This window comes from Staurois parvus, unplaced genomic scaffold (genome assembly GCF_062004578.1).
Source record: "Staurois parvus isolate SC_StPar_1 unplaced genomic scaffold, SC_StPar_1.0 ptg000211l, whole genome shotgun sequence".
NCBI lineage: Eukaryota > Metazoa > Chordata > Amphibia > Anura > Ranidae > Staurois > Staurois parvus.
The window spans coordinates 83,668-106,965 of NW_028318007.1; the positions used below are offsets into that span (position 1 = coordinate 83,668).

The following is a 23,298-nucleotide window of genomic DNA, read 5'->3' on the forward strand; positions in this document are numbered from 1 at the left end:
TAGTATACAATGGATGGCATGAATGAAGCCATCCATTGTATACAACTGTCATGTGACCTGCTGTGATTGGTCACAGCAGGTCACATGGTACCAGCAACGGGAGCCGGTACTCGGATCTGTCATCGGCCGTGTCCGAGGTACACGGCCGGTGACAGATCGCGCTGCTGCGCCGCTCTGCATTAGCGCAAACTGCGCATGTGCGGGAGCACGCCAAATGGCGTGCACCCGGAATGCAGCAACACTTTTGAAGCCGCCAAACGGCCATTGGCCGGGCGGCTAATGGTTAAAATGCATAGGTGTGAAAGGGCCCCTAAAAAGTATGAGTATCTGCTGCTTTATTATCCCCTATAGTCCCTAGTCTAGGGTTCGGTAGCATTAACTGATTGGATATTGGTTGGATATTTTGACTGTCCACTAAAAATCAGTCACCAAAGCTGGATTGCTAAGTGCTTCATTGGGCTAAATGAGGAGAGGAATGAATGATCATTTCTGTAGGTAGTGTGCATTATGAAAGATGGCAAAGGTAACACTTTGGTAAGCATCCAGTTTGTGGAGCTCAATGCCATCATTGTACAAAGAATAGCACTTTTGATGCTTTTGTCAACAGTCATTGTTAAGTCCCCCTAAATCCATCATCTAATGAGTTACTGTTCTGTCATTTTTTAGTTTTGGCTTTAGCACTTGGCTGCAGTGCATGCACCGTGTTTGTTTTTTCCATATAAAAAGATGATATAAATCATGAATCGTGTTGATAACATATGATTTTGATGAATAGGTGTCGCTGTACTTTCTGGGGACATTCCAGACCGCGTCCTACCTATCCTTCTTGCACAGTACAACAATTCTGCATCATCCAACAGCAAGACACTGTCTCCTGAGACCAGGATGAAAATGGGGGAGGCACTGATGAGGTGCACTAGAACTTTGGGTAAGTGTCTTCATTGTGTTTAATGTCCAGAAGAGAACTAAAAGGGAAAACTTTCATTCACACCTTTTTGTGATGAAGCATTTATAGGATAGGTTCACTTAAAAAAAAAAAAAATATAATAATAATAAATGCACATTTTCTTGCAGGTAAAAAAATGTGCATTTATTATTTTTTTCTTTAGAGCATGCAAAGCATTGCACCCACGATCAGCAGATCGTGGGTGCAGAACTCTCCATAAAGCTGTCTGCTTGTACCACCCATACATGCAGACCATTACTGGAGAGCAGGAAGAATCAATGAACTACAAGAACGCTCATCAGTGCCCTCAGAGGTCATTGAGAACCACAAGCCATCTGCCGCTATGGCAGGTGGTACTTATAGTTCATTCACAGAACTCTGTGAATAAATGATGTGGCTGTGTGGGCAGAGCCTCACACATCCATGCTGTTTTCAAATTGTGAAAGCGGATGCGGGGAGAGCATCCCCAGCTCGGTATCACAGTGAGAGAGGGGATCAGCAATGCAAGGGGGAGAATGCTGAGCATGTTGCATGTTTTTCTCTCTCCCTCTCTATTTTTTCTTACCTTACATCAGGGTTTTCAAACACAAATACATCAAGGGCCTTATCAACAGTATGGTTGCCCTCAAAGGACCAGTTGTGCGCTATGAGTACACTAAGTACAGAGTGTAGGGTTTAGGGGTGTGCTGCGTGCAAAGTGCAGGGTTCAGGAGTACGCTGCGTACAGAGTGTAGGGTTTAGGGGAGTGCAAAGTGCAGGGTTCAGGAGTGCACTGCGTACAGAGTGTAGGGTTTAGGGGAGTGCAAAGTGCAGGGTTCAGGAGTGCACTGCGTACAGAGTGTAGGGTTTAGGGGAGTGCTGCGTGCAAATGCAGGGTTCAGGAGTGCACTGCGTACAGAGTGTAGGGTTTAGGGGAGTGCTGCGTGCAAAGTGCAGGGTTCAGGAGTGCACTGCGTACAGCGTGTAGGGTTTAGGGGAGTGCTGCGTGCAAATGCAGGGTTCAGGAGTGCACTGCGTACAGAGTGTAGGGTTTAGGGGAGTGCTGCGTGTAAATGCAGGGTTCAGAAGTGCACTGCGTACAGAGTGTAGGGTTTAGGGGTGTGCTTCGTGCAAAGTGCAGGGTTCAGGAGTGCACTGCGTACAGCGTGTAGGGTTTAGGGGAGTGCTGCGTGCAAAGTGCAGGGTTCAGGAGTGCACTGCGTACAGAGTGTAGGGTTTAGGGGTGTGCTGCGTGCAAAGTGCAGGGTTCAGGAGTGCACTGCGTACAGAGTGTAGGGTTTAGGGGTGTGCTGCGTGCAAAGTGCAGGGTTCAGGAGTGCACTGCGTACAGAGTGTAGGGTTTAGGGGTGTGCTGCGTGCAAAGTGCAGGGTTCAGGAGTGCACTGCGTACAGAGTGTAGGGTTTAGGGGTGTGCTGCGTGCAAAGTGCAGGGTTCAGGAGTGCACTGCGTACAGCGTGTAGGGTTTAGGGGAGTGCAGGGTTCAGGAGTGCACTGCGTACAGAGTGCCACATCTCATTTCCACCCCTCCTCCTGGATTCTGACGTCTGCATCCACCACTCTCCCCCCATTCCCTCACTTCTGCACACATCTGCCTGCACACCTCCATAGCCCTCACTCCCCAAAACTTCTTTAAATCTGTGTATTCAGCTCCAGTGAATTCAGTTCTGCCCTATTGTAATATGTTTTTTTTGGACCAAAACCTAAAATCAATTGCACTCACATGTATGATGTACAAGAAGGCAATTACAGCACTGCCTCTCTTCATGCACATTGCCTCTGCTGAATGGATCAAGTCCTTAAAAGCCTGCTCCAGGTAAGGAACACGCTACCCTCCAGAGCTGTCATGTACCTCCACAACTGACCGGCTGTGCTGGACCGATCGCACATGCTGCCTGTTGCAGCACCTGTTCTGTGACAGTGGAAAGCAGAGGGTGAGAGCAGGAAGTGGCATCCGCTGTGAGGGCCACATGACATGGCCTGGCGGGCCAGATTCGGTCTGCGGGCCATGTGTTTGACACATGTGCCTTACACCTCACTCCTGAAAGCTCCTCCTTCTTTCTTTGCATCTGGTCCACTGAAGCCTCTGTTCTTTGTCATTCACTCTTCTAATATCATCATTTCTCTACAACCCAAAGCACTGTCGAGAAATAGTGATCGCTGGCTGTTGGGGAAGTGGGATGAGGGATGAGTCAAGTAAAAGTGCTTTTAAAGGATAACCTTGCCAAAAACAACCATTTAACCCTTACAATATGGGGAAGCCCGGTAGAGTTTGGAGCAGATAAGCTACTACAATGACTACCTTTAGAGCTTTACAGCTGTTGACAGCAGGTATCAGCCACACTAGATGTACATCAGTTCCAGTGAGTCATCTGACTCTTAACCACTTCCTGTCCGGTCCATGAATATAAATGGCTGGACAGGAAGCCTTGTACCATGTGACAAGCTGTGACCAATCCCAGCTCACACAGTATATCTCAATGGCTGCAGGAATGCAGCCAGAGAGGAGAAATGATTGTTTTTACAGCCTTTATGGGTGTAAAAGCAATCAGTGTAAAAAAAAAAAAATCTTCATCACCCCCCTGTACTGCTAGGGTGGCAGTATGTTAAAAAAAAAAAAACAACACATAATAATATAAAAAAGTAAAAGAAATGTGGAAAATTATAATTTTTGGTTATAAACTAATTTACTAATTTACTATGGTGACACTGTACTGCTAGGGTGACAGTATGTGTAAAAAAAAAAAAAAAAAAATGTAAAACATTTTTTGAAACATTATTATTTTTGGTTATAAACTAATTTGGGTTATTTTTTTTTTTACTAAAAAGATAACTGAATAAATTTTGGCCAAGATTTATGAAGAAAGATTATTTATTTGCAAAATTTTATAAGAACCACTTTTTTTCAAAATTGTTTAACTTTTTCACTTATATAGCAAAAAAATAAACATCGCAGTGGTGAATAAATACCACTAAAATTACAGTTTACCTGTCTCAAAAAAATGCTAAAAAATTCATATGGGTACAGTGTTGCATAACCGCACAATTGTCGTTCAAAGTGTGATAGCGCTGAAAGCTGAAAATTGGCGTGGACAGGAAGGGGGTAAAAGTGTCCGGACTGGAAGTGGTTAAGCTGGCTATGCATGGATTGAAATTTTTCTGGTTCTGCAGGGACCGGATGAATTTTGGTCAACTTAATGGGCACTTTGATTGAACAGAATTCTAATATTGAAATAACTTCTGTTCAACCACCCTGTCGGATTTTAGCCGCTCTCCCCGCAGTAAGAATACAAAGATACAGCGAGGAGGATTCTCCTAAAATATTTACACCGGTTTGTAAATTGTTCACATTAAACTGAGCACATTCACAAAAAAGATCTCTTTTCCTGAAATGCTTTTGTAATTCTGATTCACGAATATTAAAATAACTTCTCTTCAACCGCTCTGTCGGATTTTAGCCGCTCTCCCCGCAGTAAGAATACAAAGATACAGCGAGGAGGATTCCCCTAAAATATTTACACCGGTTTGTAAATTGTTCACATTAAACTGATTACATTCACAAAAAAGATCTCTTTTCCTGAAATGCTTTTGTAATTCTGATTCACTTTGCACTGTAAGTAAACCTGCTGCAGGCAGGGATAGTTTGCCTACGTATCAGGTGTCACGTGACCCGGTGTCTTGCTCAGATCTGTAGCGAGACTCTGCATTTCCCAGGTGTATTGGTGTCCGCCTCTCCCAGGATTTACAGGGCTTCCCTGCATGTTTCATCCTGTGTGTTCCACATCCACTAATAGAGGAAAAGTCATTTTTAAAGGAAATCTTTTGTCTTTTAATCACTTAACTACCTGAATACTTTTTTGCATTTTAGTGCCATATCCGTTTAATCATTATTAACCTTTTTCATTTGTCATCACCATCTGAATTCGATGTGCTGAAGCTTTCTTTCAGTAGTAAAATAAATGCCTGTCTGCTTTTATTGAGATACTGAGGAAGTAAACTGAAAAAAAGGAAAAATAAGAACCTATTCGTGCATTTGTATTTATTATGGTATGTGTGTTGTTTCTTTCATTTAAGGTACATTCAGACCCATATGTGATGGGACTGCACTGGGCAGTTATGTCGGAGTAATCCCATTTCATGACAAAGTAAAATGCCTTGTCTCCTCATTTGTCTAGGCCAGTGGTGGGCAACCTTTTTTTTTCAACTGAGCCAAATCTCGCCAAAACCACGATTGAAATTTATTTTGAGAGCCACATTTTTAAAACTGAAAATACATCCCCCATGTAGTAATTCATCCCCCATAGTAAGCATAGTAATTCATCCCCCATATAGTAATTCATCCCCTATAGTAATTCATCCCCCATATAGTAATTCATCCCCCATAGTAATTCATCCCCCATAGTAATTCATCCCCCATATAGTAATTTATCCCCCATATAGTAATTCATCCCCCATATAGCAATTCATCCCCCATATAGCAATTCATCCCCCATATAGTAATTCATCCCCCATATAGTAATTCATCCCCCATAGTAATTCATCCCCCATATAGTAATTCATCCCCCATATAGTAATTCATCCCCCCTATAGTAATTCATTCCCCATATTGTGTCAATTTACTTACCTTTGCTCCGCGCGTTCCTCTCGCCATGTTCCCGCGCCGTTCCGGTCTTCAGGGCGGACTGTGAGAGGAGAGGAGTTCGTCACGCTGCCCCGCCTACACCCTGACAGCCAATGTTTGCCACGCTCCGTGGGATTAAAAGGTCCGCCGGGCCGTAGTTTGCCCATTGCTGGGCTAGCTGCAGAGTCCTGACTTTTGGGGCAGCCGCCCGAGAGGAGGGAGGGGAGCGGGCACCCGGCACACAGAAGAGCCGCATTAAAGTGTGCAAAGAGCCGCATGTGGCTCGCGAGCCGCGGCTTGCCGACCACTGGTCTAGTACACACCGCTGCATTGCGGTGTTGTGCAGACACTGTGCAATGAAATAAAATACTGTGTGCAGTACTTTTTTTTTTTTTTCAGCGCAGTGCAATGCAATACAGTGCGGTGGACAAGGAAACTTTATGGAATGTCTTTGTGAATTTTCAATAATGTTCATTACCCAAAAAAAAAAAGGTGAACCATGGGATGCGTCGAGATCTGTGCATCAGCAATGCGCCAGTCCAGCTGGAGTGCACACCACCTGTTGCGCTGTAACGCAGCGGCTGGTGTGGGCATATACTTACCAATACCATACCAGTTAGTAATACAGTTATGTAAAATGGTACTCCAGGCTCACGTATGTGCGGTGCATGAACACTCATCGCTGTAATGCAGTCCATTCATTTGGAATGAGCTATCAACACACCACAGTGGACCTAAATATGCACCTACAGTTTATTTACATTCAGCACATCCTTAACGCACAGATGGTTCATTATGCTGTCATTTTTTATTTTATTATAAATTTCACTTTAGTAATGTTGTATACTTGTACAACATCTCCTGCAGGTCTGCACATTGGACTCCATGTAAATTGGCAAGTAATAGGAAATTGCTGGAGGACGTGTAGGTGAAGGTGAGGCTTTGATGGTGGTGGGAGTAACCTCCTGGCCCTCAGACTAACTGCTGCTTATGATGACTCTTTGTTACTCAGTGAGGTGTGTATCTGGTTCTATGCAGCCTTGTCAGCAGGTCCGGAGGCTACAGACTGACACACTGTGAGGAAACGCCACTTAAAAAGAGAGAAACCTTTCAATGGCTGTGATGGTCATTGCCTGCAGGTTAAACATTTTTCTCTCTTCTTTTCTGGTTCTGATAATGTTCTCCATGTATTTTATCTACTTTTAGCTTAAAGAGGAACTGAGCTCTGGAAGCCGAGGACAAAGATTCGCCAGTATTGCCTGTGGACTCCCTGCAGCTGATCTTTTCCCTAAAACTGACTTGCCATGCCTTGTTCTGCACTGTGTCTCTGCGTGAAGGCAGCCATCTTTGTAGAGGCAGGGTTTTGCTTCCTTTATATCAGAGCCTCCAGCAAGGAGAATAATAAACAGCACATTAGTGGCATCACCGAATCTCGCCTAAAAAGTTATAAGGGTATGATTTAAGGCACTGCTTGGGCACAATTAACATTTCCAGATGTTTCCTATAACACAGCAATATTTCACTTTTTGAGTTCAGGTCCACTTTAAAGTGGAGTTCCACTCACCCTGTCAAAAAATAAATGTCAGCAGCTACAAAAACTGTAGCTGCTGACTTTTAAAAAACAGCCACTTACCTGTCCCGCGGTGTGTCCCCCGCAGCTCGTTTCACAAGCCGTCCTGTATTCCAGGAGGCCGGCATCTTCAGTGTGGACACCCGGCTGTGACTCCTTGCGTCTTTACAGCCGGGTACCCACTTCGCATGCGCGAGTAGCGCTGCGCTTCATGAATGGTCCTGTAGCCCTCTGGGACCTGTCACGTGTCCCAAAAGACTGCAGGGATTGAGGGAGGGAGGACACCTTCTGCTTCCGATCACCTAGGCCAGGGGTAGGCAACCTGAGAGCCGCAGGACTACAACATCCATCCTGCCTCTGCAAGTCTTAGCTGTAACTGTCAGTTTTAGTCTGCAATGCCTCATGGGAAATGTAGTTCCACAACAGCTAGAGAGCTGCAGGTTACCTACCCCTGGCCTAGGCGATTGGACCGGAAGTGGGAGCGGGTACCTGTCAATCTCTGCCCATCTCCTGTAGTATACCAGCAGTCTCTGACCATTTCCTGTAGAATGCCCATGGGCTTTTCCTGTCTTCTGTAATGTGCTCACAATCTTTGCCCTTTTGTTGCGTGCCCACAATCGCTACCCTTCTCCTGGAGCATGCCTGCAGTCTCTTCCTGTCACTTGTAGCATACCCGTGGTTTCTTTTTATGTTTTGTATCCTACCCACACCCACTGCCTGTCTCCTGTAGCATGCTTTGCAGCCTGTGCCTGTCACTTGTAGGTTGCCCGATGTCTCTTCCATCTTCTGTAGCTTACCTGCAGTCTCTACACATTTTTCTTTAGTCATTTCTAATGAATAGTATATTGGGTGTTTTGGTGATGTGGTAGGCTGCATTGGGTCCCTATATCAGGTGTGCCGACTACCACGTATGTGTACGTGCCAAGCAGATTTTAAGAGAAATTGAATACGCCATTAAAAGATAAAATTCTAAAAAAAAAAACAGCTTTTACTGCTGTACTCAGCTTCATCCAAGAGCTGTCCTTTACAATACGTCTTTTCCATATCTTTGTCTGCTCTCTTCTGTAATTGCTTTCCTTCGATCCTCCCCTACTAGTTTCCTCTATCAGAATGTCCGTCCTCTCTGTGGCATGCCTTCAATGTTCTGTCTGGTACCCAATCCATTCCATGGTGCACTCTTAGCTGGCACCTTCCGACCCAGTCCTTGTTCTCAAACTCCTCCTCCCCTAGTCACATGACTTCCAGGATCAATCATAATATTCCCCAAAAAGCTAGAACACTTTCCTTGTACAGTTTTTACCTGTATTAAAAGACCAGATCTGGGTATTTCTATATTACCAGGAACTGACTTTCTATGCTGACAGGTATATTCCAAAATTCCCTACGTATGTCACTCCACAGAAACCCCCCCTCCCCTCCCAGCGCATTTCAGACCATGTTTTTCATCAGGGGTAGGGGTCAGCTGTAGGCTTGTTGTGCAGAAATGTGTAGGAATTTGATGCATCACACCGATATGAAACTGCAGGGAGAGAATTCATGAACAAACCTTTGTAGTTCATCTGTTTATTGGCTGAGTTTGGGAAATGATCGGCAAAGTTTTCACCCATTATTCTTGCTTTACGAGATCTGCAAGTTTATAGCCACCTGGTTTAAAGGGAATGTAGTCAATGTCTTTTTTTAGTTATATGTATACAGTATGAGTTGGCAGACTCCTCAAAAACAATTCACTCCATGTGTGGCTGATGAGTTATCTGTTTAGGCAGTTAGGCAGAGTTGCTGTAGTGGTTAATCCGCTGTGCCTCTATCGGCTAACATACAGTTCTCTACATTTAACAAACTGACATAAATATGGGTGAACAAGAATTTCAACATCCATGGAGGAATAAAGTGGAGACGATTTATATACCTAAGCAGGGTGAAAAAGAAGATTTGATCTCTTTTGGAGGGGTTATAGGATCCCTTATATCCTATAAGGCTCATTACTCATCTCCATCTGGTGAGTGCATGGACACTTATTATTAATTTAATTTTTGTTCACTTATGTAATTTTGTTTTTGGATTTTGCGCTGTTTTTTTGTTGTTTATTGGTGGTTTTCACTGTTGCACAGCTGCATAATCTCTTAGTATTTTCTTTTTGGCGCTGGGATATATATTTTTGGTTTTTTAAGAATTTCAACATGTTAAGTTCACAGTAAAATATAAATGCAGCGCTAAAAATAATAATAAAAATATTAAATGATACACGGTGAGCGCTAATACAGCGCTTCTAAAGTGATAACGTGATAAATCGTCTCTTAGTGACGTCTTAAGAGTATAAGATCAATAGATAAAGTGACTGTAGTGCATCATATACAATGCAAATCAAGTCCAAAAAATTAGGTGATCCGTGCTTTGTGCTGGTGATCCTATATGGTGAGGGCCAGTAATATGAATGCACTCACCAGAAGCGCACAAAAAATGCGCATGCGTGTAAACATCCAACAGTGGTCATCAGGGTCAAAGCTAGGGCTGCGGGGTCATCAGGCACACTCAAGGCACACAGGGTAACATCACTCTCAAAGGGCACACTCTGCTCCCAGGTACAGCTCCATGTTGTCATCAGACCACCAAACCAGGGATATCACAGGGACAGCGCCACGTTAGTATCAGACCACCAGATCAGAAGCATCAAAGGTTGGGGGAGATATCCACCTTAGGGGCTCGCATAATACGAGCCAGAGACAAATGGGTAGTGATCATGTAGTATTTATTGAAGTTCCAGTAAAATCCGTAATATAAAACACATGAATGAAGAGATATGTAAAATGGCCGCCAGCCTTCCTGGTGGCCGTATGCGGCGTGATGTCACTCTAGTAGGCTCCTCACTGACGCGTTTCGTGCACCAGCACCTTATCAAAGGGATGACTAAGTGCTAAGTTCACAGTCACACATTGTAAAGTAAATTTTGCAACAACAGCTTAAAATATGAGCTCAGTGAAAATAAAGTATACCTTCCCTTCCCCTCTACACCACGAGATTGATCTTACTGTGATATCTTATTTCCTTAACACGTGGCTTAGGAGGTTACACCTTGTACCCCTCCATGTTGTTCATGAAAGCCTCAGTCATTTCAAGGAGTATGCAATGCCTTAGAATATATTTAATATAATCAAGTTTCTTTTTCTGCAGGAGACATGGTCATCCCACACAAGAGCGCCTTAATTCACGCTTTCCTGAGGGGTTCCCGGGATCCAGACAGCTCTCTGAGGGCCAGCAGCCTTTCTAACTTGGGGGAGTTGTGCAAGCTGCTCCAATTTTCTTTAGGTTCAGTTGTCCATGAGGTAAATCCTCATTTTCTCATCTAATTGGTTTTCTGTAATCATATGAAGCCCTCACAAAATGGCAGTCTTCCTATAGATACTGAAAACTGAATTTTCTTCATTTTAGGTGAGCTCCTGTTTATCAGCGCTGATACGTACTGATCCAGAGGCTGAGGTGCGCCGGGCTGCTATTCACGTGGTGGTGCTACTCCTAAGGGGACTGAGCTCACGAGCCACAGAAGTAAGTGTCTCTGTATTGCATGGGTGTCCAAACTATGGTCCTCCAGCTGTCGAAGTACTACAAGTCCCATCATGCCTCTGCTGCTGGGTGTCTTGCCTGTGGATGTCAGAGTCTTGCAAGGCCTCATGGGACTTGCAGTTCCTCAACACCTGGAGGGCCATAGTTTGGACACCCCTGCTGTATTGTATGGCCTCGAACTACTGACATTTTCACTGATGGTTGAAAACCTCATTGAATCTCATCTCCAGTGAGCAAAAAAAAAAAAACTTATCATGACACTTCCCTGTATTTAACTGATATTTTTCAATCTTAAATATCCAATTAATTCTGGTCATTTGACACACCAGGTCTTCTTTATTCTCATCTGTAGAGTAAGAGGATCTTGTCTGCAGTGCTAACGTTGCCTTCTGGTGATGTTGATGCTGCCTATTGCCTTTTGGAGGTTTCCATCGCTGGGCTAGAATTGGAGTTCATGCAGGACCATGATGCCTTCCAGCAATTCCATATGGATGGGAAGGCACAAGACTGGTCAGCTGACCAGAGGGGAGAGCAAACAAAAAAACTTTTGATCACCAGTCAGCTACCAGAGGAGGCACAAAGAAAAATTATAATATAGGGCATTTAAGTAAATGTTTCTGGGTTTTATTTTTGCTTTTTTCTTTTCATTTTTTTTTTTTTCATTAAACACATACAACTTACAACATCAGCAGGCACCAGCCAACGTTCGGTATGTATATACTTCTGTATGTTCAACTGAAGTCAGTCTAATTGCCGGCTTCTGTCAAGTGGTCTTGCTGGAAAACCAGCATTCGATCAGCACTTGCAGCCAGTGGCTGATCTGTGTATTTGGTGGTGGGGGGACTACAATAGAACATTGGGAGAGATCCTTGCATCAACATCCCCTGGTTGAACTAAAACAAAAAATTACTGTACATGTATACCCTGCTTAACAGCTCTGGTCTGTTACCTCTGGGTATCAAATCTACAATACTAAACAAAGTGACTGCATTAAATCCTATGGCACAGGACTATACAACTTATCACATATCACTGGAGATAACAAATTCATTCCAAGACAATATGCTCTTTCAATGCTCCTACAACCTGTAATAAGAAAAAACAAGCCACAGAAGTTTAAACCACTGACCATTACAAGGTGGGTGCAAAGGAGTTAAGAATAGTGCATTTTCATTTTTTTTGTGTGTATGTCATCCCTTCCCTAATAAAGAACTACTTCTTATTTGCTTCCTTTTAGACTGCCTAATATATATGGAAAGGTTTTATATGTGCAATAATTATAAAAAGGCACCTTATTGAATTCTGCTCTCTGCCCGTGCAGAGTTGCACAGACAAGGCTCATAACCCTTTGAGGACTGTAAGATTTTGGAACGCCAAAAGAACCAATTTGTTTGTTTTTAAAGTTCGTACACTTCAGTTGCTGTAACTAAGCCATTTCATGAAATAATTGGCAAAAAGCTAGATCCATTTGTTGTTTGTTGATAAGAACTAATATTTTGACTCAAACCAAAAAAAAAAAAGAGTTTTAAGTTCTTAATCAGATGATACACGCAATTACAAACATGGGACAAATACGTCCCTTGGTCCTCAAAGGGATAACACATACTTTAGCATTCAGAGCCAAAAATACTGTGTTGTCATGTCAAGGAAGAAGGTAATAACACATTATAATTCTGGCACATCAACAGTTATTTTCATGTACTTGCATTGTGTTTGGAGGGATAAAACAAGGGCAGGTGTGCGTGTATTGCAGCGATGTACTATATGCATGTTTTTTTGCCTAGACGCTCATTTCTTTTTAAATCATTTTACCATCAAACTACAATGCATGTCTTCCACCAAACTGGTGCTTCAGTCAAGTGTTCAGAAACTTCAGTATAATGATGAATTCCCATTACTGAACACCTGTATACAGCCAACATATTTTCAAGGAAATCCATAAAGAGTTTACTCTTTAGAATTCTGTCAAGCCTCTGCATAACAAATGCTGGTTCAGATGACAGATTGGAAATAGGTACATTAATTAGGGGCAAGCTTTGCATCCATGATGCTTGGGTGTCCATAGGGGCACTTCATTCCTGGTGCAGCTGAGCTCCCTCCCTGGTGGTGCAGCTGAGCTCCCTCCCTGGTGCTGCAGCTGAGCTCCCTCCCTGGTGCTGCAGCTGTTGAAGAGTCAGTGCATCCAACAAGGAGTTTTCAGTCTGTGTTGGCAGAGCCTGATATGGAATAAGAGACATTAGTTCCCCATCATATCTCATCTCCTTGACTGACAGTGGGCTTCAGGTGAGTCAGTAGCGAATAGACGCCTGCTATTGGCTGTAAGATCCACCCACTGCTTGCTGTCGAGCCATAAAGAGAGACCATACCCGGTGGGGGGAACTAGTGTCTCAGCTTCCCATACAGGCTCCATCCACAATCAGTGTCACTGGTTGCTAGAAGGCTGTCAGCTGTGAAGCCAACAGCATCCTTAACAACCAATGACAGGTGAGGAGTGGAGTGAGTAGCAGTGACAAACATGCCATTTGCTCCAGCTACTATCAGTCACAGCCAGTGAGCCAATGAGAGCGGGGGCAGGGCCAAGCCATGTCTGTGTGAATGAACACACAGAACAATGGCTGGGGAGTAAATCTACTTGGGTGCCCCCATAGCAAGCTGCTTGCTATGTGGGCACTTGGCAGGAGGGAGGGGCTGCTCTGTACAAACCATAACATGTTTGTTATTTTAAAGAAAAATAAAATCTGCATTTATAGCCACTTTGAGGGTCTAAAGGGATCAATTAGACCCTGAAGACCTACTATTCTGCTATCCTAAAACATTTAATGAAATTGTGTTTGATGTGATGACATGTAAATACCTTATTCTTTAGGAAGTCATGCTATTCTTTGTGAGCATGTTGTAACACAGTGAGCCGAAATCAAGTGGTTTATCCAGCCTTTCTATAAGGAAGCCTTCTTTTGTTCACATAGTCATGGCGGTGTCCCTGCCTTCTGCTCATTAATGCCAGGAGGTATTATTAAAGCTTTTATCTGTAGCATTGTTTCTGAAGAACATCATTCTTCATAATAAAACTGGTGGAAAGAGAGTAATTTTATGATGTGACACTGTCAATATGATCAGTAGAATTTGGTTGACATGGAAACCCCCCTTTTTGCTCTCTCTATCTGCAAAAATGTAAGACTGTCACAACGATTTTGGCTTGTCAGACATTCCATCTTTCCTAGTATGCCAGCAGTCTCTGCCCATCTCTTGTAGTATACTAGCAGTCTCTTCCCTGGTCTTACAGCATGTCAGCAGTCTCTGCCCATCTCTTGTAGTATGCTAGCAGTCTCTTCCCTGGTCTTATAGCATGTCAGCAGTCTCTTCCCATCTCTTGTAGTATACTAGCAGTCTCTGCCCTGGTCTTATAGCATGTCAGCAGTCTCTGCCCATCTCTTGTAGTGTGCTAGCAGTCTCTGCCCTGGTCTTATAGCATGTCAGCAGTCTCTTCCCATCTCTTGTAGTATACTAGCAGTCTCTGCCCTGGTCTTATAGCATGTCAGCAGTCTCTGCCCATCTCTTGTAGTGTGCTAGCAGTCTCAGCCCTGGTCTTATAGCATGTCAGCAGTCTCTTCCCATCTCTTGTAGTATGCTAGCAGTCTCAGCCCTGGTCTTATAGCATGTCAGCAGTCTCTGCCCTGGTCTTATAGCATGTCAGCAGTCTCTTCCCTGGTCTTATAGCATGTCAGCAGTCTCTGCCCATCTCTTGTAGTATGCTGGCAGTCTCTTCCCTGGTCTTATAGCATGTCAGCAGTCTCTGTCCATCTCTTGTAGTATGCTAGCAGTCTCAGCCCTGGTCTTATAGCATGTCAGCAGTCTCTGCCCATCTCTTGTAGTATGCTAGCAGTCTCTTCCCTGGTCTTATAGCATGTCAGCAGTCTCTGCCCATCTCTTGTAGTATGCTAAGAGTCTCTGCCCTGGTCTTATAGCATGTTAGCAGTCTCTGCCCATCTCTTTTAGTATTCCAGCAATCTCTTCCCATTTCCTCTAGTATACCAGCAGTATTTGCTCATCTCCTGTAGTATGCCCACAGGCTCTTCCTGTCACTGGTAGCATGCTCGCAGTTTTTTTTTGCTCTCTTGCAGCATACCCATGACCTCTGCCTGTCTCCTGTAGCATGCTTGCAGCCTGTGCACATCTCCTGTAACATGTCAGCAGTCTCTACATTTGTCTGCAGCATTATACAGTATGTTGAATATATGTGGGCCTTTGTTGATGTGGTAAGGCTGCATTGGGTACCTATATCAAGTGTACTGACTATTACTGATGTGTATGTACCAATCAGATTTTAGGAGAGTTTGAATACTCCATTAAAAGATAAAATTCCAAAAACAACTTTTACTGCAATATTCAGATTCAGGCCAGAGCTGTCCTTTACAATACATCTATTCTACAACAAAATGTTCTCAGCCTTCTGGTTTGAACAATGGCCAGCATCATTCAGCCCACTTCCTCTGAGCCCAGGACTTCATGGGCTCCATCACCAGTCTGTGATAGTGAAGCAGCAGCTGCACAGCGATTAGCCCATCTTTCTGTTGCTCTGCTTTTCTCCTCCTGTCAGCATGCACCTTGTCAGTACATGAACTAGCAAGCTATGCTGTAGCTTCCTTGCCCATTCAGCTTTGCTGTACAGGGGATTGCAAACGACTGATCTGAAGTCAAATTTGGGTACTTGCTCTACTTGCATTGAAAAAAATACATTTAAAGCCAAACTCCAGACAGTTTTTTTCCCATGCAGTGGGGCTGCGCCTGCACCACATGGGTTAACTACTCGTTTTGTCAAGGGGCTACCAGAAAGCCTTATACTCACCTGATCCTCAAATAGCACTCCCCAACGAACCAGTGGTGGACTGTTCCTGATGTCCAGACACAGAGTTCAGCTTTAAGATTCTATTAATGAATAAGCAGTGGCAAACAGGGACGGGACAAGGGGTGGGCAGGAGGGGAAACTGCCCTGGGCACTATGGTATCATGTGAGGTGGGAGGGGATGTGCTGAGACGGGGAATTTTTGGGGGCAGCAGGAAGAGTTGTTCTAGGAAATGTGAGGGGGGAGGGTGTTAGGAGTAGTGATTTAGGGGAATTTGTGTTGGGAAGGGGAATGGAGGAAAAGGATTTATGCTAAGAGGGGGGATGGGGGGGAGGTTGTGCTAGAAGAGGGGGGGGGGGTGCTAAGAGTGGTGGATTTGTACTGGGAGGAGGGGGAATTTATGATTGGGGGGTAAACATGGAGATTAGTGCTCAGTTTTTTGAGGGAGGTTTTTGCTGACACATAAAGCTCATACATCTTGTGGGGGGCAGCTTGGCATGTTCGCCCTGGGCTCTAGATTACCTTGTCCCAGCACTGGTGGCAAATATATACACACTATATTGCCATAACTATTGGACCATCCCTCCAAATCATAGGATTCCTGTGTTCCAATCACCTCCATGGCCACAGGTGTATGAAATCAAGCCCCTAGACATGTAGACTACTTCTACAAACAAATGTGAAATAATGGGTCGCTCTCAAGAGCTCAGTGACTCCAAGTGTGGTCCCGTGATAGGTTTCCACCTGTGTAATAAGTCCATCTGTGACATTTCCTTGTTACTAAATATTCCACACTCAACTGTTAGTGGGATTATAACAAAGTGGAAGCAACTGGGAACAACAGCAACTCAGCCACCAAGTGGTAGGCCACATAAAATGACAGAGCGGGGTCAACGCATGCTGAAGCTCAGTGTGCAGAAGTCACCAATTGTCTGCAGAGTCAATAGCTAAAGACCTCCAAACTTCATGTGGCCTTCACATTAGCACAACAGCAGTGCATAGAGAGCTTCATGGAATGGGTTTCCATGACCGAGCAGCTGCATCCAAGCCTTACATCACCAAGTGCAATGCAAAGTGTCGGATGCCGTGGTGTAAAGCACGCCGCCACTGGACTCTAGAGCAGTGGAGACGCGTTCCCTGGAGTGACCAATCATGCTTCTCTGTCTGGAAATCCGATGGACGTGTCTGAGTTTGGTGGTTGCCAGGAGAATGGTACTTGCCCGACTTCATTGTGCCAAGTGTAAAGTTTGATGGAGGGGGGATTATGGTGTGGGGTTGTTTTTCAGGGGTTGGGCTTGGCCCTTTAGTTCCAGTGAAGGGAACTCTTAAGGCTTCAGCATACCAAGACATTTTGGACAATTTCATGCTCCCAACTTTGTGGGAACATTTTGGGGCGGCCCCTTCCTGTTCCAACATGACTGAACAGCAGTGCACAAAGCAAGGTCCATAAAGACATGGAGGAGCGAGTTTGGGGTGGAAGAACTTGACTGGCCTGCAAAGTGTCATGACCTCAACCCCATAGAACACCTTTGGGATGAATTAGAGTGGAGACTGTGAGGCAGGCCTTCTCATCTGACATCATTTCCTGACCTCACAAATGTGCTTCTGGAAGAATGGTCCAACCTTCCCATAGACACCCTCCTAAACCTTGTGGACGGCCTTCCCAGAAGAGTTGAAGCTGTTATAGCTGCAAAGGGCGGGGCCAACTCAATATTGAACCCTACGGACTAAGACTGGGGGGCCATTAAAGTTCATGTGTATGTAAAGGCAGACGGCCCAATAGTTTTGGTAATATTGTGTATGTGTGTATGTATGTGAATATATATATACAGTATGTATGTGTGTGTGTGTGTGTGTGTGTATATACAGTCATGGCCGAAATTGTTGGCACCCTTGATATTTCTCCAGGAAATCATGTATTTCTCACGAAACGTATTGCATTAACACATGTTTTGCTATACACATGTTTATTCCCTTTGTGTGTATTGGGACAAAACAAAAAAAGGGAGGAAAGAAAGCAAATTCGACATAATGTCACACAAACCTCCAAAAATGGGCTGGACAAAAGTATTGGCACCCTTTCACAACTGCGGATAAATAAGAATGTTACAAGCATGTGATGCTCCTGTAAACTCACCTGGGGCAAGTAACAGGTGTGGGCAATATAGAAATCACACCTGAAAGCAGATAAAAAGGAGAGACGTTCACTTAACCTTTGCATTGTGTGTCTGTCTGTGCCACACTAAGCATGGACAACAGAAAGAGGAGACGAGAACTGTCTGAGGACCTGAGAACCAAAATTGTGGCAAAATATCAACAATCTCAAGGTTACAAGTCCATCTCCAGAGAACTAGATTTGCCTTTGTCCACAGTGCGCAACATTATCAAGAAGTTTGCAACCCATGGCACTGTAGCTAATCTCCCTGGTCGTGGACGGATGAGGAAAATTGATGAAAGATTGCAACGCAGAATAGTCCGGATGGTGGATAAGCAGCCCCAAACATGTTCCAAAGACATTCAAGCTGTCCTGCAGGCTCAGGGAGCATCAGTGTCAGCGCGAACTATCCGTCGACATTTAAATGAAATGAAACGCTATGGCAGGAGACCCAGGAGGACCCCACTGCTGACACAGAGACATAAAAAAGCAAGACTACAGTTTGCCAAAATGTACTTGAGTAAGCCAAAAGCCTTCTGGGAAAACGTCTTGTGGACAGATGAGACCAAGATAGAGCTTTTCGGTAAAGCACATCATTCTACTGTTTACCGAAAACGGAATGAGGCCTACAAAGAACAAAACACAGTACCTACGGTAAAATATGGTGGAGGTTCAATGATGTTTTGGGGTTGTTTTGCTGCCTCTGGCACTGGGTGCCTTGACTGTGTGCAAGGCATCATGAAATCTGAGGATTACCAAAGGATTTTGGGTCGCACTGTAGGGCCCAGTGTCAGAAAGCTGGGTTTGCGTCCAAGATCCTGGGTCTTCCAGCAGGACAATGACCCCAAACATACGTCAAAAAGCACTCAGAAATGGATGGCAAAGAAGCGCTGGAGAGTTCTGAAGTGGCCAGCAATGAGCCCAGATCTAAATCCCATTGAACACCTGTGGAGAGATCTTAAAATTGCTGTTGGGAAAAGGTGTCCTTCCAATAAGAGAGACCTGGAGCTGTTTGCAAAGGAAGAGTGGTCCAAAATTCCGGGTGAGAGGTGTCAGAAGCTTATTGATGGTTATAGGAAGCGACTGATTTCAGTTATGTTTTCCAAAGGGTGTGCAACCAAATATTAAGTTAAGGGTGCCAATACTTTTGTCCAGCCCATTTTTGGGGTTTTGTGTGACATTATGTCATATTTGCTTTTCTGCCTCTGTTTTATATTTGTTCCAATACATACAAAGGGAATAAACATGTGTATAGCAAAACATGTGTTAATGCAATACCTTTTTTGTGTGAAATACTTGATTTTCAGGAAAAATATCAAGGGTGCCAACAATTTCGGCCATGACTGTATATATATAATTTTTTTTTCTTTTAATAATATATACATACATATACAGAGTATTTGTAAAACATCTTTGACATTTAGGAGGTACAGCATTTGTAGTATATGTGAAAATGTGTCCTCCAGCTTCACTTTGCTCCATTCTCACTAGCTGCAGGGCATCAATAGTTTTATTACTTAGCACAGCCCTCCAGGTAATGCAGAATGACTGATATGGCAGCTGAGCCAGCACTTTCCCATTGAAGCTTGGCAGCCAATCATCGACCCTCAGCAGGCTACACTATAGTTGGATGGGCTTCGTTGTTTATGTGCCTGATTGCCCACTGTACACACTATCTTCTCCTGCATTGATCAAATGCTTTTCTCATATCTACCTCCTTGTGTCTGTATTGATTCCTGGACGTTCAGACCTCCAAGGCACTGCTGGAGTTAATTCCATGCGGCGTACAACGAGCAGCCGGCACGGAAGGGTATTTTAAGCTCAGCTCCTGCACAGATTCAATTTCTTAATTACCCACCGTGATAAACTGCCAATTTCTGCCGCTCTGTTCATTTTTCAGGCCCTCCCCAGGCTGCTATTTTTAGGCACACTAGAGAAATATATTCTGATTGCAGTGAAATTCTTACACACAATGGAAGTGTCAGCCCAAGCACGCCCTGAGCCGGTCACCTGCAGACGTCCTTTTTATATTGGCTGCTCAGGCTGAAGGTCACAGCTTTAATCACGGACACAAATTACATCCGAAAGTGGGGCCACTGATACCCAATGATTCAACACACAACACGTTGCAGATATGGAAAGGAAAAAAAAAAAGAAGCACGTGTTTAACTTGCACAGTAGTTTTGTTAAAAAAAGAAATGATATTTTAAAGTCCTAACAGTGAACCTATAGAATAATAGCACTCCTTCCTGCATTATGATCTCTGGGGTCACTTTGGTGTCATTCGCATTACAAAAAATGACCAGGAGAGGAGGTTTGGTGTTCAAGCAAAGCTGCTGATTGAATGGCTCTACCTAAACACCTGCCATTGGCATTTGGTCACATGACCAGCACTAACCTGGCATAGTATTTTCTTCAGGAAGGGTAGTTAAATCCCTCTTATAATCCATGTAAATATATTGGGGTGAGAATGTCTGCATTGGAGGAGGTGATGGTAGATTTTATGTTTTGGGCTCCGTTCACACCTATCCAGTTTGCTTTTTGTCACGATTTCGCCTCGATTTGCGTTTTTGTTCAACTATTTTTTTTTTTTTTTAAGTGGAATTTTTCTTTTGCTGGGCAGAATAAAAATGCAAAACGCAAAATCGCAGCAAAAACACACCACCATGAATTTCAGCAGATTCTCCATTGAACTCTATTGTAGCAAAAATGCTGCTTTTTTGCTTTTAAAAAAGTCCCTGACCCTTTCCAAAAATGCAGCAGCTCAAAAAAGCATAGATGTCAACGCGTTCCATAGGAAACCATGTTAAATGGACTGCATTTCTGCAAAAAGCACTAAAAAACGCATTGTTGTGAATGGAGCCTAGAGCAAGCATGTAAAACGCCATTCCAATCTGAAATGTTACAAGTAGGGTGTATATATAATTTTGCATTTGGTCACATGACCCGGCATTTGGTCACATGACTCGTACTAACTCAGCATAACTAAGGATTGCTGCTACAATGCACATACCGGAAGTGATTGTTGGGCAAATAACATGCATCATAGCCTAGTGTATTAGAGCTGGTTTACCATTGGCTTCATTAGAACGCAGCCACTGGCATGCAGCAAGATGACAGCAGTGCCAATGCACCAATCACGGGGCGAGGCAGTGGATTGTGTTGCTGTTCACTGCACTGAAAAAAGTAGTGCATGCGGTTCTTTTTTTTTTTCAGCAGTGCGGTGGGGCTGAGCTGGAATAGCTGCCCAAAACAGACCTACCGCACCTTGGTGTGAACTGGCCCTCAAACCAAAAACATTTTCCATGGACCTGGAGCTCCGCTTTAAAGGATACATTCACCTTTAGGAACATGTTACATGTCCCACCCGTTTTTAGGGTGGAACATGTAACATGTTCCCATAGCCACAGCTGCCATTCGCCGCTCCCCCTCCTCCCTCTGACAGTACGGGGAGAAGTCTCCCCGTACTATCTATCAAATTTGAAAACCGCACAGCCAAGCGTGGCTCCGCTCACACAGTCGCATCATTCATTCACGGACTTCTGTGAATGAATGAACTACAAGTCCCGACAGCCTTAGCAGCTGTCGGCTTGTAGTTTTCAATGAACGACCACTGCGCTGTGGTGGTCCATTGAAGTTTCCTGTCAGAATATCTGCGTTCTCGTACACCCCATACGGCAAGCAGATAGTATGACAGGTCTGCAGGAGACCTACATGGCATCATCGATCTACTGATTACTGGTGCAATGCTTTCCAGGCTTCTTAGACAAAAATAATAAATGCACATTTTTTTACCTGCAAAAAATGTACATTTTAATATTTTTGTCTAAAAGGTGAACTTATCCTTTAAAGCAAAGGATAAGACGAGAGAAGCATTCTAATGCAGGCCATACGTGGTTCGAATTCCGAACGATTTTTCATCCGAAAATCGGAAACGTCGTTCCCTCGGTAGTTTGATGGTGCCATCATTGAAAACGAAAATCGGCTGACCAATTCATTAAGTTCACCCCACAAAACATGCAAAACTTCTGTTCCTTCCAGGTCACGGCTCATGCACGTATTCTTTTCGGAAAAACGATCGTACGATTTGACCATCAAGTCGAAAATCGGGAGCTTTTTAGGAATTTTCCAACATGCCCGATCACCAAAAAGAGGAGGAACCACGAAAATCAGCCAGTGCCATTGACCCTCTAACAGAGCTAAAATCGACTGATTATTCTTAGGTACGATTTTCGGATGAAAAATTGGTCGATTTTGGACCCATGTATGGCCGGCATTAGACTGCGTCGTCGTTTTTTCCTATAAATATAGCACCAATATTCCTTAATTACAAATAAGAGCATGCTTTTTTATGTATAATTTCAAATTTTTTTTTATGGAATCTCATTTTAATTACAACTGGTCTGTCTTCATCCCTGTTTCTGTAACTTGGAGATCAGAATTTTGGAGTCGATCTCAGACTGAGGATTATTGTAACGGCATTTCAAGCATGAGGTCTCCACTCTGCATTGGATTCCTGTTTTATCCTTCTTATTCCCCTCCCGTACTATAATATACTCTGCTTATAAAACAGCAGGAGCTCTGCAAGCCTCTCGCTTCCCCTCCAGCCTTTGTTAATTTCCCTGGTAACCTCAGCTGAGAAATTATACAAATTACCACTTAATGCAGCGCTAGAATTTCATTGAGTGCATATTTTTAGTTATTACTTTAAAAGTAATGTTTCATGTGACTTCCACATTTTTAACCACTTGCTGTACCATATTCCAGGATGTTATGTCAGAGAGATTTATTGATATGTCAGTGTATTCAGCCTGCTTGCTAAAAAGCTCCAGAAAATACAGGATAATGCTGACCATACACTAGTCGAAAAATCGTTCAAACTCGTTTTTGAATAACGAACACTTGATCGTGAGAGCAAACAATATTGCCATCATGTGATGACCAAATTTCGAATGATAAATTGTTTAATAGTCATAAATGAATCAGTTTCCCATTTATTTTGTCACATATGCGCAGTACAAACAGTTTGAATTTCTTTTCTTTTTTTTTATATTAACAATTTTTATTGATTTTCACATATACATATACAGTGGGGCAAAAAAGTATTTAGTCAGCCACCAATTGTGCAAGTTCTCCCACTTAAAAAGATGAGAGAGGCCTGTAATTGGCATCATAGGTAGACCTCAACTATGAGAGACAAAATGAGAAAACAAATCCAGACAATCACATTGGCTGATTTGGAAAGAATGTATTTGCAAATTATGGTGGAAAATAAGTATTTGGTCACCTACAAACCAGCAAGATTTCTGGCTCTCACAGACCTGTACCTTCTTCTTTAAGAGGCTCCTCTGTCTTGCACTCATTACCTGTATCAGTGGCACCTGTTTGAACTTGTTATCAGTATAAAAGACACCTGTCCACAACCTCAAACAGTCACACTCCAAACTCCACTATGGTGAAGACCAAAGAGCTGTCGAAGGACACCAGAAACAAAATTGTAGACCTGCACCAGGCTGGGAAGACTGAATCTGCAATAGGCAAGTAGCTTGGTGTGAACAAATCAACTGTAGGAGCAATAATTAGAAAATGGAAGACATACAAGACCA

At 43.6% G+C, this 23,298-nt stretch overlaps 1 protein-coding gene across 2 annotated transcripts in view; it reads left to right on the forward strand.

Moving 5' to 3' along the window:
* The window catches only part of TANGO6 (transport and golgi organization 6 homolog), a 73,226-nt gene that overhangs the window by 41,083 nt on the left and 8,845 nt on the right, over positions 1–23,298 (forward strand). For both annotated transcript variants that reach the window (XM_089678859.1, XM_089678860.1), the window contains exons 15-17: positions 776–928; positions 10,304–10,455; positions 10,562–10,675. In XM_089678859.1, coding sequence (XP_089534985.1) covers positions 776–928; positions 10,304–10,455; positions 10,562–10,675 — 419 coding nt within the window. The remainder of the gene's footprint in view (positions 1–775; positions 929–10,303; positions 10,456–10,561; positions 10,676–23,298) is intronic.